We start from the raw sequence: 12,808 nt of genomic DNA, 5'->3' as shown, positions 1-12,808 counted from the left end.
CTGGCTCCCTCTCCCCGCCTTCTCCTCGTCCTGTGTGGTGGGGGTGAAGGAGAGCTCAGCTTCTGTTTTTGAAAGTTGAGTCATACCTAAAGAGTGTATTATGGAATGTGGAAACATTTAACCTTAGTATTTTTGAACAATTAATACCTATACCATAGGTGAAAAACGTGAAGGGATTAAGAAAAAACCATCATAGACAGACCACAGTACGGTGACTGCCAAAGGGAAAGGGGGTGGGGGAGGGTAGCAGAGGGTAAAGGGGGATAAATGGCGATGGAAGGAGACTTGACTTGGGGTGGTGAACACACAATACAATATACGGATGATGGATTATAGAATTGTACACCTGAAAACTATGTAATTTTATTAACCAGTGTCACCCCAATAAATTTAATTAAAAACATAAATTCAAAGATACAGTTACTGAGAATTTCAAAACAGCCACTACAGAGTGCAAAATCCCAAGTGCAAGGAGCTTATTGTGGGTCCCTGTGTGACTGCAACTGTTAAACACCTGTGAAGCCATTCCTAGAGCCTTTCTTTTTTAAATGGACAGATGCCAAAGACCATATGATGCAAGATAACAGGAAGATAGGAGCAGGGCTTCAGGAGAGAGGGCAAACGCCACCATGCCACACTGACTGGTCATGTTTTCCTTAGTGTTGGCATGACACCATGCATCTGGGTAGTTTTCACACTGTCAGGAAGAAGAATAAAATTTTGTAAAAAAAGAAAAAATAAGTATAATTTAATCCTAACAGAAAGAATCTTTGTTGGCCTTTAAAAGTCTTGGGTAATAATTTACTACTCAGAGGGAGGTGTGAGAGATATCACAGAGTTTATTTTCTGGATGGCTTTTTGACTACGAAAGGCTACTAAAATCTTTAAAATTGCTGGCAAAAAATAATACAGTACCATCTTTGCACTAATAAGATGCCATGAAAATTTTAAGTTTTCTGTGATTCGAATTTAATATAGGCCTATATATATGTGTGTGTATATAATATATGTTATATATAAAATATATTTTATTTGTAATATATACTCATATACACATATATGTGTGTGTGTATGTATATCCTGAAGTGATCCTAGAATTCACCACCAAGATATGAAGCAAGATTATAGAGCAGCTGCCTGCTTCTTGCCTCACCTGGCACACTCAGACTTTATCACACATGCCAGTAATAATCAAAGGGAGACCACCTTATGACTGATACTGGTAAAATACAGGGGATGTTACCAAAGCATGTATGTTTCATTTTACCAAAATAAGTAATGCCGTTGGTACATCTGGGCACTTAGATTAGTTGCCCAAGAAATCCTGTGGCATATGGACTTGTATTCCATGGGGTCACAGAGGATTTCATGCACATTTTTACCACTGATCATGAGATACAGGTCCATCATTTTATTTAATCAGCAAGTTAAATGCTTATTCTACTAGGCACTGTGATGAATAGTCATTAATAGTACAAAGGTACCTAGGAAATCGAGATTGTGAAAGAATGTGATTTTTAGACTTAAACAATTGTGCAAAGAGCTAAGACATGGTGAGGTGCTTTAATGTAAAGACTTGGTTGGAAGATTGGCATCACCTGACATCCCTGAGACCATGTGTAAAGACTGGGTAAGCCAGTGTCTGTTAAGCCCCTGAAGTGCTTATGCAAGATGATATGCAAAGGCTAGTTCTAGGCTTATAATTGTCAAAGCATTTTGATCGAAGAGCCATGGGAAATAAAAATACCAGGCTTACATGTTAGCCTTTTCCAGGAGAGTCCTATGTGAAGCGAAAGATAGTTGCCAGCTCTATGTGACTAAGAACTGTCACAAAAAGCCTATACTGTTTTTAAGGATATCACTAGAAAAGAGTCAAGACTACTGGCACATTTGATCAGGAAATTTGCAGTGTCCATCTCTAAATCACAGGAACACTGAGGTTTTTTTTTACTATTTTCTACAAATGATGAATTTAGATCTCATAGAGGTGTCCAATCATTTTTGTATCACTTTGCTTCTCTCCATCTCTAGGTAGAAGCAGTCTTTCACAGTTACACACCAATAGCATGTTTCTAGGTCTGTCATTTATATGGAAGTTGATGTATTTTTGTTTAAGTGGAACTGTGTTTTTCCCATTATTTATAGTTATGCTTAGAGATGTAATTTAGTCTAAGGATTATTGTTTGGGTAGTTAGTCACCACATATTGAATGTCCACTGGATTAGCATTTAGGGTCTTGGTGAAGAAAGGGATGGATAGGAACGGCATGAAAGGTGAAGGTTAGATAGACAAACATATCCTACATAATGAATATAATGGATCACACTGAGTAAATAGAGTTTATAGAAGTAAATAAACCTATTAAATAATTTTGGGACCTATTTTTGAAATGTTGGTAGTCCATATTGTCTCTCTTGTGGTTTGTCATTCTGTCTGCTCTTTTATGAGGCCGCTGATGAGATTAAGGAAAGAAAAGTAACTTTGTAGGAAATCCCATTTTTTATATTGAATGAAATGCTCCCACGGGATGATTTTCATAACACTTGAATCTTTAGAGGAGCTGCTGGGGTGGGATAGGACCTTCACTGCCAAAGCAACCAAAGCTAGAAACGCTCATTCCGGAATATGTGTTTATGCTGCTCACGTGGTGACAAGGTATATGTGGCTGCGCTCTCAGACTTGTTAGCTCATAGACTGTGCTTTCTCTGCAGCACCCAGTCTGCTTTTTAGAATGTGTCCTACTGGAGCCCTCATGCTGATGAGACTGCCTCTCGGTCATGCCCTGTATCCTTTACAATAAAACCGGAGCAGCTTCTGCAGTTGTTGCATCTTTCTGAAGCACGGTCTTGGTGGCTTCCTCATGTATAGTATAGCTCCTCTGTGTGTCAGTTTTTGTAATGAGGGAGCACCTAAGCCTGCTTTAGAACTGTTGAGGATGGAGTTCAAATTTCACTTCTTTGTGCCTACACATTAGCTAGTCTCGACTACCTGTTGGGTTCGCCTAGACTCCCTCGCATTCCTTCTGCTGCCCCCGCCCTGCCCTGCAGCCTCACCTGTGCGCCTGTGCTCTGGGGACTAGCCCAGGCTGCCAAGATTATCTGCCTTTGGAGCTTGGGACTCCAGTGAGATACGCCCAAAACTGAGACATGAGATTAAATTTGAGAGAGTCACACATTCTGGGTCAGAGCACAGATGTAGGACATTTCAGAAGGGATAACCACGCAGACAGCCTGGACCACTGGCCCTGCGCCAGCGCACTAAATGCATCTAAAGAAAGAGCACAGGTCAGAATGGGTGTTGGTCAGCCAGTGACATACTTATTAGACAGATACATAGGATAGTTGAATTGTTTTTAGATTTTAGACTCAGGTGGTTATATATCTACAAACTCTACATGAGAATTTTTAAGGTGCTGGAATTCTTCAAACATTTTAGATCAATGACTGCTATAAGACATAAGGTATAATATGTTATAGCAATGTTTTTTAATCAAAGAAAATCTCTTTCATGAGGCTATTATCTTTCAGTTAACAGGAAGATTGAAACTTTCGCTAATGAAATCATGTGTTTCTGAATCATTAAAAATAAAAACCTTTTGGAGTACTTTGTATCTTGCTCTGGTTAGTATTTTCCCCTCTCACTGTCTTATGTGAGATACTCAGGTGAGAGGACTGTCTTAAATGAAACCCCAACCTAAATTTGTACTTAATAGTTTGGGTTTAAAAGCAAAGAAGAACCTACATGTGCAAAACTTGAAAGAAGGGGACAAAATTCAGTGTTTCTACCGATTAACTGTGGAATGTCACTCTGTTAAAATTTTGATGTATCTTGTGCTATGGGAATACAAGCTTAGCTGATTAAAATGATCAACAAGAGGGAACTTGTGATCTTGTCCAGGCCATTGCTGGCCTCTTCAGGGCCCGCGGACAAGCAGCACGACATCACCCAGACTTGCTAAGACACAGACAGCAGTGTGGTAGCTGGCAGAGGGAAGGGAGGGCAGGGCTGGGCAGAGGTGGGCAAAGGGGGAAAATTGGGGACATCTATAAGAGTGTCAACAATAACAGTAGTTTAAAAATGTGCATTCTCTGGCCCCACCCAGACTTCCTGAATCAGAATCTGTAGCTTTATGAACCCTCTAGATGATTCGGATGCTCAATGAAAATTTGAGACTCAGTGATCTAGGTCAGTGGTCTTCAAATCTCTTCGCTAGTTATGAGGACAGTTTATTTGGAATAAATAAGTTTTGAAGACCAATTAGTGAAAGTATCTAGTGACTCCGGTTAATTAGTAGGAGCTGTGGCTCTGGTTGAAATTCTCTTGGGTGCCCCTGGGTGGAGTTCCTGCAACTCCCCTGGCTCAGGTGAGGTCAGTTTACATATCAGTATTGGAGGCCCAGCCCCTCTCTGACAAATGGGCAGCTGAGTTCTGAAAAGGGAAGGGACCTACATTTGTTCCAATGATATTGCAACATCAAAATTTAAAAACTCATCCTGAGACCAGGGCTTTTGTAAATCAGATAAATAAATGCATGATCATTAATCCTATAAAAGTAGTTACCAATTGTTATCCTTCAGTGTTATACTTAAATACCTTTGGAAAGTGACTTTTAGTTCTGACTGGTGTGGCTCAGTGGGTTGGGTGTTGTTCTGCAAACCAAAAGGTTGCAGGTTTGATTCCTGGTCAGGGCACATGCCTGGGCTCCGGGCCAGGTCCCTGGTGTGTGCGAGAGGCAAACGGTCGACTCCCACTCTTAGTCCTTCTTTTCCCCCTCTCTCTAAAAATGAATAAATAAAATCTTTTTTTTTTTAAAGTAACTTTTCAAATTTTGGAACACAAATCCCATCAGTGAGATACTCCAGAATACTGAATTTTTGTTTGAAAGTCTCAAGAGGAAAACTTTTTATTTTAGGATTTATTGTGTTAGCCAAAAGAAAAGTGGGTAGAATACCTCGCCAATAGATTAAAGATCTTTGAATTTATATTTCTAGATGTAATGCACCAAAATATGGTATAGAAGTGTCCAAAGCACTTGGCTCAGATATGGACAAGAATCCTTATTTTATTATTTAAATGTAGACTATATGCTGGGAATACTTATTAAGTATGGCATGTGATTCCAGGTCTCAAATTAAGATTTTAAAAGAGCTGTTTCGTGCTTTGTGGTAACTTGGCATACTGAAATAGTATGTAAGGTGCCTATTCATTTCTGTAGAAATTAGCTGTTTGACATCTGTTGTGAACCCCTAGTGTGTGCTAGAATTATGTTTTCTCAAGGCATTACAGTTGAGGGCATAATAAATCCTTGATGAGAATTTCATGCTTCCAAAACACAGGGATATGACTTAGTTTATCCACCCAGTCAGGTTTTCTCTTTATTTTTGCTTTTTGGGAGAAGGCAGCTGTTGCACTTTCAAAGATTTTACTTTAAGTCACCAGAATCATGACTTGACTTGACTTTCCTGAGATCCAAATCCCAAAGTGGCAAACATAGTGAGTATATTTGACTTGCTACTTGTCTCATGTTGGCTGGCTTATTGCTAAACCCCCTAACATAAAAGCAACAACTTTGACCTCAAAGAAAACCATGAGTTTATTTGGCAACTTCCCCCTTCCCCCACCACAGCCCTTTGAACCTTCCACAGCATGGTGTCCATGTGGCTAAGCTTCCTACCCACAGGCTCTCCTGCTCCCCACATTCCCTTTCTCTCCAGACCGCTCCAGCTTTGCTGGTAAAGAGACCAGTCTGCTTGATCACTTGGGTGGCAGGTAGAATCTCAAGGAGTTGCAACTTCAGGTCAGCCCAGTGCTGTTCCCTGCTCTCTTGTGATATCTCGGTGGATGCAGAAGAGTTGGAGATTAAATGATGGCACCATTAGGTGAAGTTCCACCTCAATGGATGAATAATTGCCCTTGAAGAGTGATTAATGTAACCATAGAGAGAAGCGATGAACACAGAAGTTTCTAGATTCTCTGGATTCTCAGTACTGCACTGTTTCAGAATTCCTTTGCAAAGCCTCCAGGCCAAAAATGAAACTGAACAGTTTCTAACTATTTAGCAGGCAAGATCAAACAATTTCAGGAGTATGTATGTCCTAACAACTTAGCAGACATTTGAAATAGTAATACACTTAAATGAAAGAAATAATATTTTCTTTTATTCTCAAATAATCATAATCACTTACTGATCATATGGTAGGGTGCACCTGCTGAGCACTGCACAACTTTTCATAAGGGCGGACACTACCTCCCTCATTTTTTGGTCTACATTGATTTATTCACAGTGTATTTGCTTTTTATCACAGCAGCCATGGACATTCAGGTCCACAAAGATTTATTGTGCAAAGGAATGCAGCATGTTGAGACTCGGGCTACTTAGAGCTATTGATTCGTATTACTACCTGAGAGATGTTGCTATACTTACCTTGAAAATTTCTAATTTCGCCCTATAGTTCCCCAGGACACCTACACACACAGTCTGGGGACCATGGGTCAGATAGCATGCAATTCTCAATTGTGTCCCTTTTTTCCCCAACAGCTGAGTTTTGCAGGTGGGGTAGGAGATAACATTTGTTTCACGCTTGCTAATAAGCAGAATGGTTTCACATAAATATAAATATACCACAACCAGCTCATGAAGTGGGTGGTTCTCATTTCCCTCATTTCATTGATGAAAAGACAAGGACTGATAAAAATTTTTTTCCCTGTTGACACAGTTCGTATGGGCACAGGTAAAAGTCATGCTCCGTTCTTCAACTTTGAGTCCTAGGTCATTTTTCTTTGTACAGTATTTGATCTCTACCTCTATTGAGTTCAGAAATAAAATGAGAAATCACATTTGCGCAGAAAATGAGAATTATGAGCTGTGTCTGCCAACCTGCCAATCAGAAATTTAATGAGAGAGAGGAATGTAAAGATCAGTCTTGGCTGCAAGTGGCAGTTGCTCAGGCTTGGAAGGAATAGAAACAGCTTATATCCCTGTGTGTTAAAATTGCTTATGTTTAGTTGACAGGAAACTTAATAATAAACAATAATAAAGCTTCCAGTAATTTCATTTTAGGCTACATTAAGGTCAGTCTGATGTCTGCTACCAGGGAGCTGGTGATTCTGTTCTGCTCTCAGCTGTCTAGAAGCTGATACTTGGGAGCTATTTTTAAATTCGGAACCATGCCTATTAAACAACGATTGGAGGACCTGAGACTGTTTAGCAAGCAGAAACTGAGCTTTGGGAAGAGAGATGTGATAGGTGTCTTTATATCTCCACTTCCTAATATTTGAAAGAACATCTAGTGTGGCCCAGAGGGCAGAATTAGTACTTTTTAAGTGTGCTTATTAACAATAAAAAAGTAATAATAATATTTTTTTGTGTGGTTGCAACTACTCCAGGAGGCTGTAAAGTCTCATTATTGCAAATCCCTGCAAAAAAGACAAAAGAGGTATTAGATCACACAGTATGGCTTCTAAGCCCTTTCAATACTTAAATTCTATTTCTTGGGTTTTTTTTTTACTTGCTCATTTTCATTTCTTTGTAATTGAGCAACAGCTTTCAAAGTATCTATGTTTTAAATTTAGCTTGCTGTCTCACCGAACACTTTTCTTTCCAGAGTTGGTAAAATTTAAGCTTCCTTTTGGAAACAAGCATTTTTGTGGGTTGGCCATATGAGAGCTCATAGTTCTCCTGGGAAGGTCTCTGAGTGTCTGTTCTAGCTTTTAAACCCAGTCAATGTGCGCCTGTGGCCAGTATCTCTGGGAACCCCAGAGGGGCCTTTTACTCTGTGTGTGTATGTGTGTGTTGTAGTGATTCAGTAAATTTCCCAAATCAGCTTACCAATTCAGAATTTAAAATAAAAATAAGTTAGTCCTTAGGTACTTGTAGTTTTATCGTATTATTGTGTTGTCTGATCTTGTACTTGGAACAAACATTTCATGTAGTCAATGTTGCTGAGCTTTAGACACCATAGATGTGAATGGGGTCTTCTTCCCAGGTGATGTGAGGGCTTGTGGGCATTAGCCCACCTTCTCGATTCCTTGTGGGAACCACCTCTTTTAGGCAGAGGCTGCTGTGTCTTCCCCTTTGGGCTCTGTTGCTGCAGTTCAGCCTTTAGTAGACCGTCTGCCCCTGTGAGTCCCTTTCTTCAATCCTCTGCCTTCGCTGCCCTTCAAACACTGCCTCTATTTCTGGGGTGGAGTTGGAGAAGTCTTTCTTCTTTCTTCTTACTCTAGTCCTCTTTCTGTATTTCTCAAGCTCTGCCAACTTACTTTCCCTTCCAGGAAGGCAGATTTTATGAGAAATCCCCTTGTCAGCCCTAGGTTGCGAATGGTGCACGCCAAAGCAGGAACAGGGCCTGTGTGAGTTTTCTGATTTGCTGGGAAGGCAGCTCCTGAGGCCTCTGTAGCCAGCTTAACTGCCTGTATCTTCCAGCAGGGCACATGTATCCTTGGGGAGTTTGCATGTATGGCTCCCACTGAGCATAAATGGGCTGTGTTTTAAGTTAGTTTTGAGTTGTGCATTTCATCTGTGAAGTTGGCAAATACTTGAAAACCACAAGCTACTGTTTTCTGAAAGCTTCTTTGCACATGAACATAAAACGTATCTATTGAATTTGGAAATTTCTCAGCAACTGCCCTTTTCATGCAGCTAAATGTAAATTACAGCTGTTTCCTCCAGAAAGATCGATATAGTCATAGTTTCTCCTTCTTCTTTTACAGAGTGTCTCCTCTGCAGAAGTCTGAGATAGTAGACGTGGTTAAGAAGCGGGTAAAGGCCATCACCCTCGCCATCGGGGATGGTGCCAATGATGTCGGGATGATCCAGACAGCCCACGTGGGTGTGGGAATCAGTGGGAATGAAGGCATGCAAGCGACGAACAACTCGGATTATGCCATCGCACAGGTCAGAGGCATGGTTGACCCGGCTACTCCGTCCCGTGCACAGAGACATCGGCTGGGCGTGAAGGCCTGGCTGGTGTTGAGCCCATCAGTCCAGCCCTAAGAATTCTGCCACCCTCCTTGAGGCTGCCATCTAGGCGAAACCACCAGTGTGTCTGAATGTCTTTGTAGGCTTGATCTGGTATGGTTTATAGGCCCTGTCCTGCCAGTCAGGTTTCTCCTGGCTAGTTGTGGGTTGGCCAGGCTTTCTGTCAGCCAGGCAAGATATCATTCCTGACAGGTAGGTTTCTGCTCCTCCTAATAATAATCTCCTACCTTCAACTTATGCATCTGCTGCACGTGCTTTTCCTTCTACCGCCCTGTGCCAAAGAGCACTGTGGTCATGACATCTACTCTCTACAATCCCCGTGATGGCATCTCCCCTCTTTCAGAGGTGCTAGAACATTCTGTCACCAGGCATTTAAGATGAGGGGAAGGAGTGATTTACAGCTGTCATTCTCCCTGTAGCCGTGACCAGGGCACTGCCCAGGACCACTGTTGCGAGGTGACTTGCTGAGAGCATAAGCTGGTTTGGGGCCCTAAGTACCCCCGGATAAGTAGCAGACAGCCTCCTGCACTTAGGCCAAGTTCATTCCATTCCTCTCTTGATGGCATGCCCCATGCAGAGGCCCCCAATAACATTAATTACTGCACAGGTGGCCTGAGGATGAAAGAAATGTCTAACTCCTTAATGGTAGCCAAAAAGTGAAGGGTCAGCCAACCTCCTGGCCCCTAAGGTACATATCTAAGCCATTTGGCCTGAATGATTATAGAGCAAATGGAGATATGACAGCGAACACGGAATGTTTCTTCCCGTCTCCTGATTGCAGTATGTTTTGATTAAGTGCTGCTTGTTTGCAGATTAGCTAGAATTCCCTTCTGTTTCTTCAGTGTTCAGTCTTTTGAAGAATGTGTTAATCTTAATTATATGAACATAAGTAATAATGGCTTTTTCTCCCTCCACACTGAAATAAGGGGCCGCTTATAAAACAGGAAAGAGCTTCCAGCCACCCCAGGGTTTTGCAGGCTGATCCTCTGCAGCTTTGGGGTTCCACCTCCCCAAAGGAGGGCTCTGCACTAGATCACCTCTCGGATTCCCTCCCAGCTGGTGGTTCTGCAAACTCAGAGAGGAATTACAAATCCTCATGACTCTGAAAAGTGCATGAAATCAATCTTGTTCCTTTGTTGATTTCAAATAAATCCTCAAGATAATTGCTGGAAGTAGGTAGAAGGAATTCTGATTTTACAGGTTGGAAAACTGGAGCCCTTTCAGGTGACCTGCCTCAGGTCCAAGCATCCAGGGTCAGAGAACACCAGACCTGCATGTGACCTTGGGGACCAGCCCCGCACACCTGCCCATTTACTTTTCTGAGTCAACTACTCCAAGGCCTGGGGGACTCACACTTCCTGTAGTCTGTCAGCGAGTGTGGATGTTATACACCCCAGCATTATTAAATACTTGAGTTATAGCATCATATGGCTGGGAGGGACCTTTAGAGGTTTCCTAGGAGTTCTAGGCAAATATTTGTCTGTCTTTTTCTTTAAAATGTCTAGGGAAGGGTGATTCCATTACCTGGTTTATTGAAACTGCGTATTAATAGGATACGGAATCTGGAGCAACTGCTCTCTTCAAATTAAAAGCATCAAAGAAAGCTAGAGAGGGGAGCAGGGCTTCCTGACTCTATCTAAGGGTTTTCTTGCCCTTCCAGCATAATAGTCACTCCTGCCAAAGCACCTGATGAATGGCCCCCGTGTCTGTAGGTCTTCTTTTCTCCTTTCCGTGGTCCTCTTCATAATTAGGCAGAGGTCCCATTATGTTAGGGCAGTGTTCCTCTGTGCCTTACAGTCTCCCCCCCTAACAGTATGCTCCTCTATAATCACTGAGAGGGAAAGGCCACAGTTTGATGAATTTCTTTGCCCCTAGTGAAATGATAAATATCTTTGGTTGAAGTTAACAGCTTGTCTTTATCTGTTTATTTTAATGTGGCTGAATCCATCATGATTGGGTTTTCGAGAAAGTACCCTGAAGGATTATATACAGAAGAAGAAAATTTAGCTTAAAGGATTGTCCTTGGAAAAACTAGGAAGTAGGCAAAGCTCTGGATCTACCTGTTTCCAGGTGCCTGTGCTCTTGTCCATGGGGCAGCTCCCGAGATGGACCCAGTCCCCTGATTTGCTGCTTTGCCCAGGGGCAGCCTGTGCCGGTGCCAGGAGCTCTCAGCAGCCTTTTCATCTCAGGAGAGAATCGTTCCTGCCTCTACCTTCCTAATGTTTTCTGAACGACCTCATGAAAACAGCATTTTAATTTAGGATTTTCTTTTCCTGAAAATAAATCATTGTATCACTAAAGTTGAGCATTTGGGATGAGTGCAGCAGATATTCTCTGTACCCATTGAAGTGTGACATCAGGGGTCCGAGTTGAATACAAGCTTCCTTTTTATTTGTCTAGCTAGTTCTTTTATGATTCCCCAGTCCCCTTGGGAATCCTTAATAGGCCTTTATAGGCAGTTTTATTTTTCCATAAGCATCAACTCCTGCCATTTCGAAGCGTCATTTAGCTTTTGGAGTACACAGGTGAGGGACCTGCCTCACCCTGATCTCTCAGAAGAACTCATTGAAAGATGATGTCACATCAGATTGAGTCCCCTTCTTTAGTGCTAATGGAAATTATTATGTGGTTCCTTCTTGAAAATAATGTATTTTTTAAAAATGTTGTACCTAGGCAGTCTTTTCTACAGATAGTTAAGTTTGATTTCAAAAATAATCTGAAATTAACAGGAAGTTTATAATAGCAAATGAATCTCTAGTGTTTGTGTGCATGCTCAACACAACCTGGTGATCTCTTTAGGAGAGTGGTGGGGTTTGAGCTTGCAGACTGCCCTGTGACTCAGAACAGGGAATTAGGTTTTAGTTCAAGGCAACTGAGGGGTATTTGATGTTGGCGTGAGGCTCACAATGTACAGCAACTGTAAATTGAAACAGAATCATTCCTAACAGTGCATTCACTCCAGAGCACAGTACAATCCACAAAACAAATAAACGAAAAAACACCTCATTTCCTTCCCTTCAGCTCAGTGTTCACACTTTCTGGGACCTTCGTGAAATAGGACACAGAAGGCCAGGCCAGGCTAAGGGGAGGCTGAGGAGACATGATCGGGTGGTGCTCAAAGACCCCATGCCCACAGAGGATTCAAATATCTTATTGGGATATTAGGATATTGCTGTGTATTTCAAATGTGAGAGCCATTACATTACTCTCAACTTAGTATATTAACTCCTTATTGGTTTTTGTTTTTCAGGACTGCATAGCGCTCTAGTAGAGATGCTCTGTACTAGTTGGCAAAAAAAAGGAGAACAAAATGGGTGTGGAAGTGGAGGCAGAGGGTGTGTGTGTCCCTGTGTGTGTGTGTTTGTGTGTCCGTGAGTCTCTGTGTGTCTGTAACTATTTGTAATGTGCAGGCTGACAGTGGAAATAGGTTGTGTATATAGGTGTATCCCCTTTTTCAAAAGGGTGCTGTTGCATGAGCGACATTATCCCTTGTTTCTGTTGTCACCATGAAATCTGTGATTGAGGTGTCTGATTCACATTATGCTTCTTTTCCACTTCAGGTGTTCGTCTTCTTCTAATAATGAAGATGCTTTAAAAGCATTTATATACATAGAATTTCATGAGAATAACAATTAGGAGTCCAGCTTCATATTTGGGGGAAATTATAATTATGTGGATTTGAGGGATTTTAGCTCTCCTTACTGGGCCTGAAAGCTTGGCCTTTCATTTTTTTAAGTGAATGGTTTTCTCTATTACCTTATCTGTCATTTCCTTCAAAGGGCATTCTATGACTTTTATTCCTAAATGATGGGTTCCTCTGAACTTTCTTTA

At 41.6% G+C, this 12,808-nt stretch overlaps 1 protein-coding gene across 1 annotated transcript in view; it reads left to right on the top strand.

The window, feature by feature from the left end:
• The window catches only part of ATP8A2 (ATPase phospholipid transporting 8A2), a 523,880-nt gene that overhangs the window by 285,136 nt on the left and 225,936 nt on the right, over positions 1-12,808 (top strand). Inside the window, exon 25 of the mRNA XM_054577153.1 lies at positions 8,710-8,893. Coding sequence (XP_054433128.1) covers positions 8,710-8,893 — 184 coding nt within the window. The remainder of the gene's footprint in view (positions 1-8,709; positions 8,894-12,808) is intronic.

The sequence above is a fragment of the Pteronotus mesoamericanus genome, unplaced genomic scaffold (assembly GCF_021234165.1).
Source record: "Pteronotus mesoamericanus isolate MK-2021 breed Mesoamerican mustached bat unplaced genomic scaffold, CSHL_Meso_final contig_41, whole genome shotgun sequence".
NCBI classification, from domain to species: domain Eukaryota; kingdom Metazoa; phylum Chordata; class Mammalia; order Chiroptera; family Mormoopidae; genus Pteronotus; species Pteronotus mesoamericanus.
Note: the sequence above shows the minus strand (reverse complement) of the source record. Positions and strands in the feature narration are given on the sequence as shown.